Source organism: Miscanthus floridulus, chromosome 16, assembly GCF_019320115.1.
Source record: "Miscanthus floridulus cultivar M001 chromosome 16, ASM1932011v1, whole genome shotgun sequence".
NCBI classification, from domain to species: Eukaryota; Viridiplantae; Streptophyta; class Magnoliopsida; order Poales; family Poaceae; genus Miscanthus; species Miscanthus floridulus.
This window is the reverse complement of record NC_089595.1, coordinates 15,621,491-15,639,889: the sequence shown is the minus strand read 5'-3', so window position 1 is coordinate 15,639,889 and position 18,399 is coordinate 15,621,491. Positions and strand designations below refer to the sequence as shown.

At 44.8% G+C, this 18,399-nt stretch overlaps 3 protein-coding genes across 5 annotated transcripts; 2 read left to right on the top strand and 1 right to left on the bottom strand.

The window, feature by feature from the left end:
• Positions 1–207: 207 nt before the first annotated feature.
• On the top strand, positions 208–5,706 carry LOC136509944 (uncharacterized). 2 transcript variants are annotated; one of them, XM_066504524.1, is made up of 3 exons: positions 208–391; positions 539–4,603; positions 5,418–5,706. In XM_066504524.1, exon 2 carries the CDS (start codon positions 551–553, stop codon positions 4,547–4,549), a length of 3,999 nt encoding a protein of 1,332 aa, XP_066360621.1. In that variant the 5' UTR covers positions 208–391; positions 539–550; the 3' UTR covers positions 4,550–4,603; positions 5,418–5,706. The 2 variants fall into 2 exon arrangements, with proteins under 2 accessions (XP_066360621.1, XP_066360622.1); XM_066504525.1 differs by lacking the exon at positions 208–391 and having other exon boundaries at positions 398–4,603.
• Positions 5,707–6,313: 607 nt separating this feature from the next.
• On the bottom strand, positions 6,314–12,867 carry LOC136512178 (kinesin-like protein KIN-5A). 2 transcript variants are annotated; one of them, XM_066506158.1, is made up of 22 exons: positions 12,049–12,867; positions 11,836–11,965; positions 11,534–11,695; positions 10,972–11,451; positions 10,768–10,865; positions 10,528–10,684; positions 10,338–10,407; positions 10,181–10,257; positions 10,015–10,068; positions 9,851–9,931; positions 9,656–9,767; positions 9,029–9,115; positions 8,737–8,912; positions 8,478–8,639; positions 8,294–8,401; positions 8,055–8,213; positions 7,893–7,976; positions 7,521–7,726; positions 7,317–7,418; positions 7,111–7,220; positions 6,867–7,018; positions 6,314–6,779 (listed from the first exon to the last, which is right to left on the bottom strand). In XM_066506158.1, exons 1-22 carry the CDS (start codon positions 12,213–12,215, stop codon positions 6,555–6,557), a joined length of 3,159 nt encoding a protein of 1,052 aa, XP_066362255.1. In that variant the 5' UTR covers positions 12,216–12,867; the 3' UTR covers positions 6,314–6,554. The 2 variants fall into 2 exon arrangements, with proteins under 2 accessions (XP_066362255.1, XP_066362257.1); XM_066506160.1 differs by having other exon boundaries at positions 12,053–12,157.
• Positions 12,868–14,584: 1,717 nt separating this feature from the next.
• On the top strand, positions 14,585–17,221 carry LOC136513198 (uncharacterized). The gene is made up of 2 exons (XM_066507186.1): positions 14,585–16,569; positions 16,652–17,221. The coding sequence occupies exon 1, from the start codon at positions 14,585–14,587 to the stop codon at positions 16,205–16,207; it is 1,623 nt and encodes a 540-aa protein (XP_066363283.1). The 3' UTR covers positions 16,208–16,569; positions 16,652–17,221.
• Positions 17,222–18,399: the final 1,178 nt, after the last annotated feature.

Here is an 18,399-nt window from a genome sequence, read left to right as displayed (position 1 = left end):
ACCTGCCAGAGCCGGGCCCGCGAACCCGGCCGCGGGGCTTTCCCCTTCCTCGTGTGCGTCTCCCTCGTCTCCGTCTCCTTCTCCGCACTCGACCGACCCCGACTAAAAACACTTTTGCGGGCGGCCCCCTGCCCGCGCGCCCTATTCCCACCCGCCGCCACTCCCCACCCCCGCGGCGGCCCTCCCCCGATCCGACGGCTCCCGCGCGCGCCACGTCGCCGTCGTCTTCCTCCCCCACCCACTATTTACCCCAGCGCCCCGTCGCCCTCCCCTCACAACTTGCCCCCTTTCCCGTCCCGTCCCCTCGCTTGTCGCCGCGCGCGTGCTAGGGTTAGGGTTTCGCCGCATCCCGGCCGCTCCGCTTCGCTACGCCCGTGTGGGGGTCGTTCCGGTGAGTGAGTGAGTGAGCTTCGCTCCTTGTGTACTGCGCCCTGCTTGATCCCTTCCTTCCTTCCTGTTGCGAGGCAGTGGATTGGGGGCTAGGGTTTTAACTGCTTTCGCTTTGTTGCGGTGTTTTCTTTTTGGCTCGGCGGCGTAGGTGGGAGAGGCCATGGCGATCGTGAGGACCGGAGCCGGCGTCCGGCTCCCCAGGCTTCACGGCGGCGAGGAGGCCTCGCCGGAGGCCACGGAGGACGATGAGGAGGAGGAGGAGTCGCGGGCCACGCCGTCGCAGGAGTCGGAGGCCGGCGGCGAGGACGAGGACGACGAGGACAACGGTGGTGGCGGCGGAGGCGAGGAGCCAGAGGAGGTGGAGGAGGAAGAGGAGGATGAGCCCGAGGAAGAGGAGGAGGACGAGGGGGACTCAGGGATGGGCTCCGACGAGCTGGATGTCGCGGAGCTCGGCGAGCCCGGCGCCGAGATGTGCCAGGTCGGGGACCAGAGCGTGGCCGTGCCGCTGGAGCTCTACGACCTCGCCGGCCTTGGCGACGTGCTCTCGCTCGATGCCTGGAACACCCTGCTCAGCGAGGACGAGCGGTTGCGCCTCACCGCCTTGCTGCCCGACATGGACCAGGAAACCTTTGCGTGCACGCTCGTCGAGCTCCTCGCGGGGCAGAACTTCCACTTCGGGAGCCCCCTCGCCGCCCTCTTCGAGCGCCTCAAGGGTGGGCTCTGCGACCCGAGGGTCAATCTGTACCGCCGCGGCACCCGCTTCGTGGAGCGGCGCAAGCATTACTACTGGCTGCAGAGCTACCACAACTCCATGGTGCGGGGGCTCCGGGAGATCAAGGATTGCTGGAAGGGCCGCGAGGGATACAGTCTTGATGAGAGGCTGAGGATGTTGGACACGTTGAAGGCACAGAAGAAGCAGCAGCAGAGAAAAGCTCTAGATTCGGCGAGGCGGGCTGGGTCGGAGACTGATTCCGAGAGCAGGGGGTCTGGGGAACAGGTCTTAGCTCGGTTCAAGCATGATAAGAGTGGACAGAAGAAGGCAGGGAAGTTAGCGAAGGAGAAATCGAAGGGGCTGCTGCGAGTGGGTACGCCGAAAGGAGTGGATGAGGAGTACTTGGGAGGGTCTGGCCGCGATGCTGTGGTGGCACTATCTGAGCTTTCTCGTCAAGATAATAATGCGTATGGGTATGATTCAGGCGCACATAGAGGGAAGCATCACAGGAGCATAGACGGCCTTTACTCGGAGGACCTAGGATATGAAAGGGATTCGTCAAGATCTCGGTTTCCAAGGCTGCTGCCCAAGCCAGTGAAGAAGAAGGAACTGGCTACGAACTATGATGGCAATCTGTATGGAAATAACTACAGTGATAACCATACTGCCTCTCCTTACTACTATGGCAGGAATCCCAGTGCTAATCAGGGAGTCACCTTAGCAGCAGCATATGATCCTCCATATTTTGACACCAGAAGGAATGCAAGGTACTCAGAGAGAGACTGGGTACAAGGTGGAAAAGGTGTGCACACTAATAAAGCTCAAATGGGTGATGAGATGAACTGGCCATCTGGTACCCACGCTGGTAACTTAGATGACTGGCACATGGGGCAGTCTGCAGGTGATTACAGGAGCAGGAAAGATCAAGCTGGTTATGGCCTGAAGGTTAAGTCCTATAAAAGCATTGAACAACAGGTTAATGATGCCTGTGTTGGTTCTGACCCTAGAAGCAAGATATCACAAGCGACGATGGCAGGTAAATCCAGTACACAACTAGATAGGACTGGCCAGAAGCACTCCAGGAGCAATGCTGTATATGCTCAAAGTGAGGAGACAGAATCTGATTCATCGGAAAAGTTTGAAGATGGCGGGGAAGTGCATTATCTCGAACGGAAGACAGAGCGTCACCATTCTGGGTATCATAGACCAGCACATGGTGCCAAAAAGTCAAACAAGCTTGCTAAAGTGTCCAAAATGAACTATCCTACTGCTGATGCAGATTTAGAACCCTCCCAGAGCAAAGGATTCAAAGGGAAGGTTTCAGAGACTGGTTATTTACGTGATGTGGATGTGATGATGACAGAACAGATTAGTGATGTCATGAAACCTCCAGCAGCAAGTGGTGAAAGGAAACGGAAAGGGATGGCAAATCTGGACATGCATGTTTATGATAACTCCGATCTGCATGAAGTCAATGAAAATGCCAATGACTCGTCCAGGTTGGCGGAGAATGAAAGGCATGCCAGTAGATCAGGCCATGCAGTCCAAGATTCTAATGGTGATTATGGTGGTACTGAAAGAGTCAGCTCTAGCTCCAAAAAAGCAAAAGGAAGAATCGAAGTTCCTAGCCTGGATGAGCATGGTGAGCATTTGTCATCCGGCTCAAAGGTTGTTGAGAACATTGGTGGATCCAAGAAGAAAAGCAAAAAGAAGCTAGAGAGCAGCACCACAGATGCAGTTGTTATAGCAGAACCAGCTGCTACTGTACCCGAAAATAATGTGGCAGCTGCAGAGCCTGAGAAGCCTGAGAAGGTTGAGAAGCCCAAGAAGAAGTATGTGCCGATAACACCAACGATCCATACTGGTTTTTCGTTCTCTGTTGTACATCTGTTAACTGCCGTAAAGAAGGCTATGGTCACTCCTGCTGAGGGTACTCCAGCCACAGCGAAGCAACCAGATGGAGAGGAGGGCGAAAAATGGTTCAACAGTGAAGAACGCAGCAAAACACCTCACCAAGAACAAAGTACAACAGATCAAGCTGAACAGGTCCTTGAGGGTGCAAATGCCAGTGCTGCAGAACAAACTGTACCAATCAATGCACCGGCACTTACTGTTCAAGAGATTGTCAATCGAATTAGAGCAAATCCTGGAGATCCTAGGATACTTGAAACACAGGAGCCCCTCCAGGATTTAGTTCGAGGAGTATTGAAAGTACTTTCATCTAGAACAGCTCCTCTAGGTGCAAAGGGCTGGAAAGCATTAGTTGCCTATGAGAAGTCAAACAAAAGTTGGTTCTGGGTTGGTCCAGTACCTTCTGTTTCATCATATGATGGCCCCGATGAAGAAACTTCTGCTGAAGCATGGAGTATACCGCACAAGATGCTTGTTAAGTTGGTTGATGCATTTTCTAATTGGCTGAAAAGTGGTCAGGAAACCCTTAAGCAGATAGGTTCCCTTCCACCACCTCCACCACCAAATCCTGCAAACTTGGATTTGAAGGAAAGGTTCAAGGAGCTTAAAGCGCAGAAAAGTCTGAACACAATAAGCCCAAGCTCAGATGAAGCAAGGGCATATTTCCAGCGTGAGGAATTTTTGAGGTACTCAATACCTGATAGAGCATTTTGCTATACTGCTGCTGATGGGGAGAAGTCTATAGTTGCTCCCTTGAGAAGAGGAGGTGGAAAGCCAACAGCGAAAGCGAGGGGTCACCCCATGCTCTTACCTGATCGACCGCCACATGTTACTATCCTCTGTCTTGTAAGGGATGCTGCGTCTAGGTTGCCTGCAATAACTGGAACTAGAGCCGATGTCTGCACACTACTCAGGGATTCACAATACCTAAACCATGAAGAAGCCAATAAAGAGGCTGCAATTAATCAAGTCGTCAGTGGAGCTCTCGATCGTTTGCATTATGAACGTGACCCTTGTGTGCTATATGATAATGACAAAAAATTGTGGACCTATCTGCACAGGGGCAGGGAGGAGGAAGATTTTGAGGATGATGGCACATCATCTACAAAGAAATGGAAGAGACCAAGGAGGGATATCTCTGATCTTGCAGAGCCTGGTGCAGCAAATGATGATATTGATGACGATGGCACCGGCACCCCTTCAGCAAGCAATGCAAAAAAACAAAAGACAGACCATGGAGATACATTGTCAGGAGAAGCTAACGACGAGGGAAATCATCCAACTCAGAATCCATCTTCTGGTGGCCTGGAAGGTGATCCTGATCTTAATGCTGTTCCATCATCAAAAAGTTATGAAGAATCAGGTGGAGTTGTTTACATTGATGCAAGACCAGATGACGGTGACTCGAATTCACAAGATGCAAAACCAGGCAGCAGGGCTGATGACAATACAGCAAGTTGGCAGTCACTCCCAGAACAGAATAAAACCAATACGGCGCTCTCTGAGAACACCAGCATGGATGCTACCCCGCCATGAATAAGAACATATCATGGTTCAATCAGCTAGAAAGGTGTTGAAGGGTCAGCATAGGTAATTTCTGCAGAAACCATATTTCATCTGTGTCGTTCTTATTGCTACAGTTGGCTAGTATTAGGAGAATTTGTTTCATTTTTAGTGTTGTTTCTCTTTCCCTCTAAATTGCAGTAATGTAAACTAGAAATGCTAATATGGGTTTTCAGCACAGCTCAGTCTGTTTTATAGTGAAATTGTCATGCTATACTTTCTGTGGGATTATATTATCATCTTATGATTTTTCTATGTTTACTGCTTTCTTTGGACATGTGATTACCGTGTGGCCTGTGGTTACATTGTTTATAAATAGGCAACTTTCTTTCAGATGTTGATTACAGATTGTCGTTGAAAGAGGGAGACTATTCTATAACACTGCTTGAATTTTATGATTTCATACATGAAGTTAGCACCAAGGTAGTTTTCCTATGCCAGTAATATATATTTGGTGCCCAGCTGCGCAGGCCGTGCTTAGTTATAGTCAGGATGCAGTAGCCCCACTACTTCATTTTAGGATATCTATATGCTTCTAATTCATCATATACTGTAGCTTGGAGCAGTTTCGGGGGCAGCTGACCATTGAGTCTTCATGTCCCAGTCAGATCATGTAGTTCCCTGCAAATAGATGTTTATGTATTTAAAATGATAATTACAAATAGCTCATGATACTAGATAACAAACGAGGAAACGCCTTTTCCATTAGCATCCATCCTCGTTTCAGTAAATATTCTGAATTTCTGATAACTGCACTTGTTTTCTAACCATTGGACAACACAAACCCTGCTGTCCCTTCATCCATGAACCCCATTGTGACGGCTACTTCGTTGTTTTGCAGGATAGAAGACGGCATTCATTTTCTTGTTGCTATTATACATATATGCACCTGGGACACCATAGCAGAAACTGCTGTACGAGGCCTTGACTCCGCCAAAACCGATCTTTTGTAGTTGAGATAGCTTGTACATTCTTACCATAATTTAAATGGGCTCCTGTAGTTTACCTTTTTTTCCCTAGTGTGCTGCTGCAGCAGCAGGTGTGACACACTTCTAATCTTAAAGTTATTAGGCATTTTATGTGGTATGTGTGTTAATGTTTGGATGAAATGAAATGGCGCTTGTCGATAATGGATTATTTCGTCCGTTTAGAGGCTGCTGCTACCGTGAATTCTGGTGTCTGATGCTTTGTTACGAATGCTGCCTGCTATGTCCTTGAAACAGCGGGCAGTGTCCAGCCAAGCGGCCACAGCCGTCTGATGAGTGTGGTTTGACACACTGCACCAGTAATGGTATAAGTCAGTTGCGCTAGCTCTAAGCCACCCTCTCCAACAGTGCTTACTCTTAGTAATGACTCATGGTATGATTAGTACCACATGACACTCTCGCATAATCTTAGAAATACGTGTATAAGCCTAGCTCTCGATCCAGAGCTAGTTTCTCTCTCTCTAATATTAAAATATGAAAAAAAATTGCTTAAGAGCTAACTTATGAGTCAGTCATTGCGGGTATAGATGTGTAAAGGTCAATAACAGGTGCTAGTGTAATAAATAAATCGTGATTAAGTTTACAGTTATGTATAAAAGGTCAATGTAGCATTTATACGTTTCACCATTCACACTTTTTTTGTTAGTATCACGGCAACCATACTACTGTATTGACTAACGCCATCTGGTACTAACACGTATCCTAAAACAAGAGTTGGACAAATAACTGACGAATCCTGAGGACAGACACTAGGGCTTTAGGGCAGGCTGACTACACCTGGTGGACACCAGCATATATATTACAACAGATTCAATGATGCGATAGCAGGTATATATGACTCACTGTACAAGTAGACGACCCTAAGAACAAACAAGCATCAACCAAACAAAACAGCAGTTAACCAATACCACTATCAACACCAATGTGGAAAAGGTAATCTAAACACATGCCTTTCTTCTTCCTCCTTTTCTTTTTACAAGCTTTTGGTAAATCTAATTTCTTCCTATGAGAGGAATTCTTGAATCCATGACTGTTGGTTCCTGTGCCGCCTCTGACAAATGTCTTGTGTCTCCATTTGCCTGCTTCCAGCTCCCCCTCGACTCCCGGAACGACTTGAGAAGTTCGTCGTAGTCTGGTGTTCGCAGCTCCTCTATTGACTCCACACTTGGCAGGTCGATCTGCCTTGTCCTTGGCGTCGAACACGATGGTTCATCCACCTGTTGAATTTCAAGGTGCAGTGGCGATTTCATCAGTCAGAGACATGCATTCTATGGACTACCTGTTAGCTTTTCATGACTGCTCACCAGGTACTCTTCCTCAAGGCATTTCCCAGCGTTTTCACTGATCTCCACAACCTTGTGGTGATGTTCCCCCTTCAGCTCCCTCATTTCCCCATGGCATGGCGTAAGAATTGCACCAATGTTTGTGCACGCGTCATGGTCAATCTTCAGCGAGCCTGAGATGGCAGGAATATGTCGTAAGAAAAGGGAATTGTTCAAGCTATGCTATGCACTTTAGGTAAGGCCAAGTTTCAGAGTGTGGTCTTACTGTCAATTGAAGAAAGGAGAGCCTTGTTTGCAACATCTATATCTTCAAGAGTTGACGATGCCGCAGATGACAATTTGGAACGCAGTACTTGGTTGGCCTCTGTTCCGGTCCTGTTATACACACAAGCGCTTTAGCACATACTGGTCGCCTACCATTCATTTCAACAGAGATTTTTTTATTGCCCATGTCAATCCCTATTCTGATACCTGACTATAGAATCTACAGATTCCACATTTCCTTTGCCAAGGCTGAATAGAGAATCCTCCGCACTCTTCCATTGTTGTGCACCCATGGTAGTCTTCGCCTTGCTGCAATAATTTCGAAGTGAAGGTCAAATTTCAGAACATCCACGTTTTGGACCAGAAGGAACCACCATCACATGAATACACGATGCTGTACTGAGTACTGACCATTCTACAAGCACTTCGGCCAAGCAAGACCTTCCACTGTCAACTGCTGTGGTATCCTCAATATAATGCTTCTCGGTTTCTTCCATATAAAAGCCCCACTTTTCCCGCACGGATGAGGTGAAGTCCTGGGCCGTTGAAATTTCTTTCTGCAGGTGACTTGTTCTGTTTACAGCACTCTCTCGAAGGCTACCTACTGCTGTTTGGACCTGCAATACATGCTCGTGACGAACAGTGTGTAGCAGTGGTGTGATAGTTCAGGTCATCTATCCTTGAGAACATTACTTCTTTTTATAGCACATCATTTACTTGATTATATTAATCAGATGGGTACAAAACAAAGTTTAAACTGCTGAAAGAATTGAAAATCCTTACCAGCTTCTTCTTCCGTGCATTGGAACTTGCAAGCATCTCCGCCACCTTCTCTAGAAGTTGTTTTTCTTCATTAGCTGCACACTCCTGTTAAAAATAATAAATTATGCTATGTTGTGAGATCATAACATACAGTGAACTGCATAAAGTTTGTGCAATAAGCACCTCAAATTTCTTTTCAAGGTCAACAAGTTGTTGATCCTGCACGCTTTGTGTGTCTTCCAAAATACTGGTGAGCTTAGATGCATGAACATCTAGCGAGTGGAAGAAACCAGCAGTGATCTTTGAGATGGACCGTGATGCTTCCACAGCTCTCAGGTGTCCCTGCATCCAACAACAAAAGTTTCAACACAAAGCAGCTTAGGAGAACAGCAAATGATTTTATGCTTCGACAAGATGCAGACCTCCCTCTGCTTCTTTGCAAAATGGGCTAGTCTCTCTTCTTGTTTCGATAGGCTGCACTGAAGCTCATTTAACAAGTTATCTGCTTCCGAAGCAATTCCTCCAAAACACTTCAAATAGAAATAAACAATCAGAAATGTTGCAAAATCCACTGCATTCACATTAGGCCAACTGAAATGAACTTACTTTCTCAAGGGCTGATGTATGTGATTGTATTTGTGAATTTAATCTCTCAAATGTTGTCTGCGAATTCATGTCAATTTCACCTGCTAAATCATCCAAAGCAGTGATACCGGAACCATGCAAGACTTTGAGCTTTTGTACACTCTCTCTTAGCCCTTGTGCAGCCTAAACATGGATAACTGATGCATATCAATAAATACTCTCGCATAGCATTTCAGAACAAACTAAGCAAGGCCGTGAGAAACATAAGAGACTGAATTACTTCATCTTTTGAAGACACAAAGGATTGCATATCATGTTCCATTTCATTAAGGTGGTCCTCCTGTTGCATGACACAACTGGATACAGTTTTATGCAAGGCATCCAGCTGATGGGTCAGTTGAGACCTAAATCTCTGCACTATCGACCTGTTCCCATCTTCTATCCTGTCTTTGCGCTCTGCAAGTAGTGAAGAATAGTGCCCACTGAAGTGAGACCAAGTCCATAACAGTCACAAAAAAGGGGTGATCCGGTTAAGATCCCTGGTATTAGGAAAAATAGTTAAGATCCCTAACCTATTTTGGAGAATAACCCAGAAACATCTGCTGCTGCATTTTCTAACTCCGCACGAAGCTTATATGCACAATCCACTAGTGATTTTTCTGTGGAGAAAACCGAAGTACTTGTTACTGAATGAATGGCAAAACCAATAAACAGGCATAGGACTGATTAATCGAAACCAAGCATTGAGGAACCAAGAAACCCCTGAAAGGTCATAAATTTTATATCAACTGAATATTTAAGTTTACAAAAAAGAACACAGAAAAATGTGCAGAATATGATAAGCCTCAAGTCTTGCATGAATTAGAGCACTCCCAATGCAAGAAACTATTAACAGTTTCTGTAGCCTAGGACATTGTACCAAGAAACTATCATACACAGTGCAACATTTTCTACAATATAGGACATAAGTAGTGATAGAAACTATGTTTGCTCTCCCAATGGACTACGAGTAGTTTCTTGTCCATCGATAACTGTGAAGACCCAGTTTCTTAGTTAGACTTGGTTTCTTGGGTTTTTCTTCTCTCTCCTCATTAAATCATTTGCCACATCAGCAAATTGTCTACATGATAGTGCAATTAATATCTATAAAAACTATCATAGTTTCCGCACTTTGAGTGCCCTTAGTGATCACAACAAACCTGATTTCAGAAGGTTAAATATGACATATTCCTTTTCTTTAATAGTAGACTTTGCTTCATTGTATTTTTCTTCTAGATCATGCAGAGCACTCTTGGTGTCCTCCAGATCTTTCTACAATCAAGAGACAAGACTGAAGTGATAAGTAAAAAATTTGCTAAGACTGTAAAACCAGATGACTCAGACTGGAAGGATACCTGAGTTTTTCCAAGTTTTTCACCCAACTCTGCACTCAGACATTGTTCAGCATCATAAAGCTCTTTTAGTTCAACCAATTGCTGATCACAGATTTGGCAAAGAAATTTACATTTCAGCCATTAATAACACAATCATTTGTTTTCAAATGCTTAAGGCAACTAACCTTATCCCTAGCCTCCAGATCAGCTCCCAGTCGTTCAATTTTCTCTGTCATGGCCTAAGTGACAAAGATAATTTGAAAAAGGTGAGATGATGATACACAAAATAAAGCCAGGTTCAGTTTATCTGAACAAAAACAAATATGGGTTTATTGGAAAATCAAGATAAACCTTTTTCTCAGCTTCTTCTTGGAGGTAGCGCTCTCTTGGAATATAGATACCATTCTTCTCTCTTGCAGCAAACACCTCTGTAGACATACAGGAGACCAGATGAATACAAGATGTGTGATCCTTATCATTCCAAGTTACAAAAATTAGCAAGAAGAACCTTGTTTGAGGCGGTCAATTTCATAGTACAAGTCCTTGATCACAGCAGACTTCATCATCCTTTGATTTACCTGAATTTTACATCAGGCCAAGTTAGCCTACAGCAACCAATTGTGAACTTTGTACTGTCTGAAATAACCAAACATCATGACTGACTCATCCAAACAAATAAAAAAAAGAATAAATAAAACCTCTGGCTTGTTCTTGATATTTTTTGCACGGTGTGCATAATCAAGTGTACTCAATGTCTCTTCCAAGCAATATACTGAAGGTGATATTGTAGCAATAATGCAAGTCTTTGTTTTCCCTCCCAATGAATCTCTCAGCAACCTTGTCAGTTTACTATCTCTGAAACAAAAAGATACACATAAATTGTCATTGAGCAATGTGTTACTAAAATCAAAGTTGTCAAGGGCCTTTCTTAGGGTTACCTGTATGGGACATGTCCAGAGTGCTCTACTAGAGCATTAATAACACGACCAAGCGTGAGCAAACTCTTGTTGATCTCTCCAGCCTCTCTCGCTCTGCCCTGCAATGTAAATTCAATGTTAAAGGTACTTTATTCAATTTGAAAGATCAGAGAGAACATTTGATCTTTTTTTTTATCTATAATTGGACATTTAAAAGTTACTCACATCTCTAGCACCTGAGCGTGATATATTTTCTGAACCAGCTAGATCGACAAGATTAAGCTTCCCAATTTTGATCATCTCCTCACCCTCATGAGTGAGTTCCTTAATGTGGATTGTGATTGAGAATATAGAGTGTGACCTACTACTTTGCTTGTTCAGCAATGTTTCTGCAGTACGCCTCTTTGCAGAACCCTTGTCAAGAATCTTGTAGATCTCGCCAGCTGAGTACACGACTTCTTCTTCAAGTCCTCTCACAAAAACAAACCCCTTTCCATCTTCCATAAGGGCAATAGGTTTTTTCGTCTTGTCTTCAGGAACAGGGAATTTCGGTTCTTCAGGTGCCAACAGATCAGTGATTTCTTCATTGTAAAGCTCAAGAAAGGTGACTTTCATGCTATACTCTGCGCACTGAGACTCGAGAATGTCAAAGATTTGCCTTACAGCCCTTGGGATAACACCAGCATCAGTTGGAAGTTCACCATTCTAGACATTGGAAGAACCAGTTAACAATTAAAATGCAAATCCAAGCTACACCTTCAGATTATATGCATAACAAAATATTTACCTTGGTCTTTCTAGTCCCACCTCCCTCCATTGTGTAAGTTTTCCCGGTACCAGTTTGCCCATAAGCGAAAATAGTGCAATTATAACCTTCAAGGACCTCATTTACTATCGGCGAGATGGATTGTTCAAACAAATCTTTCTGTTTGGATGATGGGCCAAAAACCTACTCAAAACGAAATAGTTAACTAAATCTGAGTCAAAACACACGGACATGAAGTAAACAAGACTAGGTAAATTCGAAGTATGAAAGAAACAATCAAATAATTGCTCAACAGAAAGTGACAGTACAAGGTGATCTAATACCTTATCAAATGCAAATGTACGATCAATCTGCTTATTGGCAATAATTTGAGTGGCGGCAACTTCCCGGCGACGCTCATTGCATGAAATAACCACAGGAGTATTCGACTTTGTTTCTTCATCACTCAAGGGCCTGAATGAATGAAATCACACATTGTGATAACAAAAACAAAGTTAGAAGGAACTTTTAAGCTTGAACTACTGAGCCCTCTCCACCTGCATCTTAGAATGACTTGCACATTGACTCCTTTCTCCCTGTCACCTTTCGAGATGGTGTTACTATTGGTGTTTGTGCTGCCATTGGCCTCCCCGGATCTCAATTCTCTTCCAGACTTCTCCGTCGACCTTGGTGATGGCGATGGAGGGCAATTCTTCTTGTCCATCTCCAATTCCTCTGAACAGCAGCCCCGCCAATATCAAATTCTGCGTTGATGCTTAATTCTTGAAATGCAGTTGCCAAATCCTCCAACAGCTGGACTCAAAATAAAGCCAGACAACTAGCAGCTGGCGTATCAGAATAAAAGACAGTCAATTGGATGTCGCCTAGATCAGACGAGCAGCATGAAGAGACAAAGAAATGCCGGCCACTAGGACCAAATGCAGAACAGACAACAGCATCGAGACAAACGCTATGCAGATGTAAATCTTGGAGAAACCCCCCATGAGATCTTCAATGGAGGAGACCGAAGCAAATTAAGATACAATTCCAGCTGTTTAGCAGATCAAAATGAGATCTTTCGCGCTCTACGGAAGGAAAAAAATATATCCCAGAAGATTGGAATCCCAAACAGGTAATCAAAGGCAACACGATATAAAGAGACAATCTGCGAGCACTTCAGAAATCCAATCCAACAAGAGCGGATACCCGAAGAAAAATGATATCTGCGGCTGCTTAATTAGCTGCCGAAATCAAGCCGAAAAACCTCAGACAGAGCATCAAAGTGAGATCTTTCTCGCAGGAAGCCGCATCAAACCCACTCCACAAATACCAATACCAGATGAAGAAGAAGAAAAAAAAAAAGCAGTGGCTCTAAAAAAACACAATCAGAGAGACGAATCAAGAAGCAGGGAGGGGAGTACTCACACTGTCCCCACTCCGGGGATTTTTCACTTTTACCATTATTACGGATGGCGCTTTTCGGTTTGGCACTCTTAGGGCTGGTCTTTCAAGTTCATCACTCTTAAGATTGGCCTCTTGCCGTTTTACCACTTTTTCCGACGTGGCAGTCCAGACCGCCCTGACACGCTGGATCCGTGGCCGGGCCCACACAGGAAAAGACGACGCTGCCCCTGCCCTGGTTTCACTTGGCCAGAACGGGCCGGCCAGGCTGCTCGGCCCACTCATTCTCTCCTCGCCTCGCCCCCCCCCTTCTCCCCCAGCGCGTGAGCCGCCGCCGCCGCCATCGTCTTCTTCCTCCGCCCGCTGCCGGCTGCCTCGCTTCCCAGCAACGGCGACCTGGTACCATTGTCCTTGGTGGCCTCCGGTTCAACCCGCCCCGACGGATCAAGGTATGTGCCCTTACTCTTCTTTGCCACCCCGGCACCGCGTGGTTAAGGTCGCTGACCTCGTCTTCCTCGTAGGCCTTTGATGTAGTACGTCGTCATCTCCCCCCGTCCGCAATGGCCGATTCTGACTGCCCTCCTTGGTATGCACTGGCACTCCCGTCCCCGTCCATCGTAGGCCTTTGAATGTATTTGCTTATCTGTTTTGATTGTTTATCATGATGCTAGGATCGATCCTGGCAGTGCGTTTAGGCTAGTTGTTAAGGTTTCTCGATATGTTGCTGATGGCGAATATGGGCTAGTGGACATGTCAGAGCAGCACCATCACATCTGGTTTGATAGGGACAGTTCTTACTCTCTGGCTCAGTTCCATGAGGATTTAAGCTCAAAGATCATTTGGGGGCCTCTTCAAACACTTTCAGTGTGGGTTGTAGATCAGGATACTGGCTCTGAGTGGCGACTTAGGAGGGATGAGCATGTGCAGCAAATGGTCAAGGATAGATGGGCTGACAGATTGGCTTTTCTTAATGTGGAAGTTGTGAACAAAAATCTGTGCAATGACAATGATAGCTCTGCTGCATCTAAGGGAGGTAGGTGTGTCTCTGGTGTGACTAGTGGCAATGAACCAAACACAGAACCTGTAGATGTTGAGGGTTTTGGTGATACCTGCAGCACCCCAACTCCTCCTCCTGAAGTGCCAGTAGCAATTGATTGGACTACTCTAGTCATACAAGAGAAGCCTGATGATGATGGTACTGCTACACAGCTTGTTGATGAGGAACAGATATATGAGGCTATGGGGTTCCAGCAGGCTGAGGCAACACAAGAACAAGGTGGTACAGAAGAGGTACCAATTCCAGCAATCCCTCCTGAAGTGCAGCAAGAAATGAATGAAGCTGCTGTGGATGTTGATGATACAGCTGATGAGGAGCCTTTGTATGAATGGGACAGGGACAATCCTGATATGAGTGTTGGCATTTGCTATCCTAATATTGATGAATTGAGGCTAGCTGTTAGGCAACATGCTATAAAAAAAGAGTTTGAGCTGCAAACTGAACACTCAGATAGAGATAGATACAGGGTTAGATGTGGTGCTCGTGGCTGTCCATGGAGACTTGTGGGTAAAACCCAGCATGATGGAAGTTGCAGGGTACATTTTCTGCAGTGACTTGCTTACTGATATGGTTATTATTGCTGGTTTCTTACTGATCTTAGTTCATTATGGTCTGTCCAACAGTTCCTAACTATAATGTACCATGTTTTCTGTTTTTTGCAGATTCAAATAAATACTGGGGGGCACAAGTGTGCATCTACAACAAGGGTTGAGGACATAACAATGGCCAATATCAAATGGGTAGCAGAAAGGGCAGTTCAATTCTTGAAGAAGAAGCCAGGAATGGGGGCTACAGAAATGAAGAAAGAGTTGAAGTTCAAGTATGGGATTGATGTCAACTACCACACAGTGTACAAAGGGACAAAGAGAGCATCTGACAAGTTATTTGGTAAGATCAGTGATTCTTTTGATTGGTTGTATAGGTTTAAGGCTGAAATTGAATTGAGATCACCTGGTAGTGTGGTAGAGATAGACACTACAACTGATGAAGAAGGCAAAGTTAGGTTCAGTAGATTTTTCTGTGCATTCAAAGCATGTATAGATGGATTTGTGAATGGCTGCAGGCCTTATATTAGTATGGACTCAACAGCCTTGAATGGCATGTGGAATGGCCACATGCCAGCAGCCTTAGCTTTAGATGGACACAATTGGATGTTTCCTCTTGCATTTGGGTTCTTTGAATCAGAAACAAAGGACAATTGGGTTTGGTTCATGCAACAACTTAGAAAAGCAATTGGACCAATGGATCCTCTAGCCATCTGTACAGATGCATGCAAGGGGTTAGAGTCTGCTGTAAAGCTGGTTTTTCCTCAAGCAGAGATGAGAGAGTGTTTCAGGCATTTAATGGAGAACATGAAGAAGTACTATAGTGGTGATGTATATGGCAAGAACATGTGGCCTGCAGCTAGAGCATACTCTCCACACAAGCACAAGTATTTTTTTGACAAGGTGTTGGCAGCAAGCCAAGGAGTGCAGAAGTGGTTGGATGAGCACCATCCATTTCTTTGGGCAAGAAGTAAGTTTTCACCTGACATCAAGTGTGACTACATAAACAACAATCTAGCTGAAAGTTGGAATTCTTGGATCAAGGAGCATAAGGACCTGCCTCTGCATTGCATGGCAGATGCTATAAGGGAGAAGATAATGGTGTTGTTTGGCAAAAGAAGGAAGATTTCTCTAGCCTTGCCTCAGGGTATATTACCTGCTGTCATTCTTCAGCTGAATGCTGCCTCTAGGGGACTGGGACACATGAACATTACAAAAGGTCACCCAACTGAAGCTGAAGTGACAGAGGTTTACAAAGATGAAGATGTAAGGAGACATGTTGTATACTTACCTCAGAAAATTTGCACTTGTAGGCAGTGGCAGCTAACTGGTAAACCATGTCCACATGCACTGACTGTAATTACAAGCATGAGGCAGCCTGACATGGGCTCATATGTGGACAATTGCTACTCAGTGGCTAAGTTCCAAGCAGCTTATGCTGGAATAATACCAAGCATAACTGATAGGAATCAGTGGCCTGAAGATAAGAAGGGCTACAAAGTGCATGCTCCAGTACAGAAAGAGAAGAAGAAAAAGCCTGGAAGGTTGAGGATAAATAGGATTAAACCAGCAAGTGAGACAGGAGGCAGAGCTACTAGGCAAGTGCAGTGCCCAAACTGTAAGGAGTATGGTCACAGGGCTACTAGCTCCAAGTGTCCCCTCAATGGGACTAAGAAAAGGTGCCCTCTCACTGTAAGATGTAACATGCATTAACCTTTTATTTTCTGTCTAAACTAACAAGTGCTTATTAACTTATGCAGGAAAAGAACTAAGAAGAAGATTGCCAAGGTTGGGAGGAAGAAGACCAAGACAAGTGCAGATGGTGATGATGCACCCACTCCAAGGACAAGGGGAGCACTGGCTAGGGAGGCAGCAGAAAGAGCAAGGAGGGATGCAGAAGAAGCTGAACTACTTGCAGCAGCAGCAAGGGAAAAGGCAGAAGCAGCAGCTAGGGAATTAGCTGAGGCTACTACAAATGAATATGAAGCAGCATTTGAAGAAGAAGCAGGGCTGTCACTGATCCCTTTAGCCACTGTTGCCCCAGATCCATCTATAGCTGCAGCAACAGCAAGAAGGTGATCATGCAATCTTGTTTAGGCTACTGGATTGGAACTATTCCTGACCATAAATCTTACTGTGAGTTTTGTTCCATGACAGGGCACTTTTCCTAGAAGAAGAGCTACATGCTGGACCTGTGAAGAAAATGACACCCAAGAAGAAGAAGTTGGCAACCAAAGCGAAGAAAACTCTACCAGCTAAGAAGAAAGGAGGCAATTGGAATGGCAAGGGCAAGGGCAGGGCCAAGTGACCAATCCTGTTATTTTGAACTTTGTGTGAAGTACTTTGTCATGTAATCTGTGTTATGGGCACAAAATTGATAGCATTTGGCCCTATTTGGATGTGAAAAACATCAAAATCATGAACTTATGTAATGGCTCTTAGTTAGCCACTATCTAATGCCAGGATCATGAACTTATGTAATGCCTATGTGCATTATTGCTCTAGTCTGTTTATTTGTTGTTGTTTCAATGATCCTTGACTGTCATTCATAATATGCTAATTTTGCCATCTCCAAATTGTTGCTGTCATTAACCAAGAACAATCACAAAATGATAAAGGACTGCAACTGATCATTCACATATTATGAATGAGTGGGCCGAGCAGCCTGGCCGGCCCGTTCTGGCCAAGTGAAACCAGGGCAGGGGCAGCGTCGTCTTTTCCTGTGTGGGCCCGGCCATGGATCCAGCGTGTCAGGGCGGTCTGGACTGCCACGTCGGAAAAAGTGGTAAAACGGCAAGAGGCCAATCTTAAGAGTGATGAACTTGAAAGACCAGCCCTAAGAGTGCCAAACCGGAAAGCGCCATCCGTAATAATGGTAAAAGTGAAAAATCCCCCCCCACTCCCACACGCAGGCAGACCACGGAATCCTAGCACTCAGCAATGCGATCCACAAACACCTGCTGGAGTAGTAGGAGTCTAGGACTAGGACTAGGAGCAGGAGCAGTAGGTAGGGGGCAGCGGCCAGCGGCAATGGCGATGGCGAGATCCAGGGAGCAGGGCCCCCCTGAGCTGCAGCTCGGTGACTTCTAGAACAGCTCGTGGCCTCTATCAATGGCCTCCCTCTACCTTTTTCCCTTTTATCTTTGCTTTTGTTTGGAGGTAGCTCAATTCGTATTACTGACCCGTAGGGCCGGACAAAATATTCACGGATCGTCTAACTCGCTCCACTCATGTTCACGTCGGCTCGGCTCTATATATATATATATATATATATATACTTGTTTAGTTTGAGATTAGGAATTAGTATTTGGCACTGTAGCACTTTCATTTGTATTTGATAATTATTGTCCAATTATGGTCTAACTAGGCTCAAAAGATTCGTCTCGTAATTTACAATCAAACTGTGTAATTAGTTATTTTTTTATCTACATTTAATATTCCATGCATGTGTCAAAGATTTGATGTGACGGAGAGAGAGTGAAAAAACTTGCAATCTAAACAAGGCCTTAGAAGTTGAGCTGAAAGTCTAGCTCACTGTTTTAACGAGCCAGTTCGCGAGTTCAAACGAGCTAAGGCCTATCAGCCTACGACCATAAATCCAAAAGATGATGATGCTGACCTAGAAGTGTATACCTATTCCAATGATATGTAATCTTATTTTCAAGTTATTTTGTATGAATTTTGATTTTATAATTGTTGTGACATTTAAATGTTGATTTATGGATTATTTTTTAAGGAGAAGATGATGATGCTGACATTGAATTTGTAGACTTTTCTAAGTCTGTGGTGGCAAGCAACTAATAAGTATGCTAGAACTATATGGATCATGAATAGACCAGCTATGTTGCATGATTGATATTTTTGATGAACCTAATATGTATTAATCATGTATGGTTGCATAATGG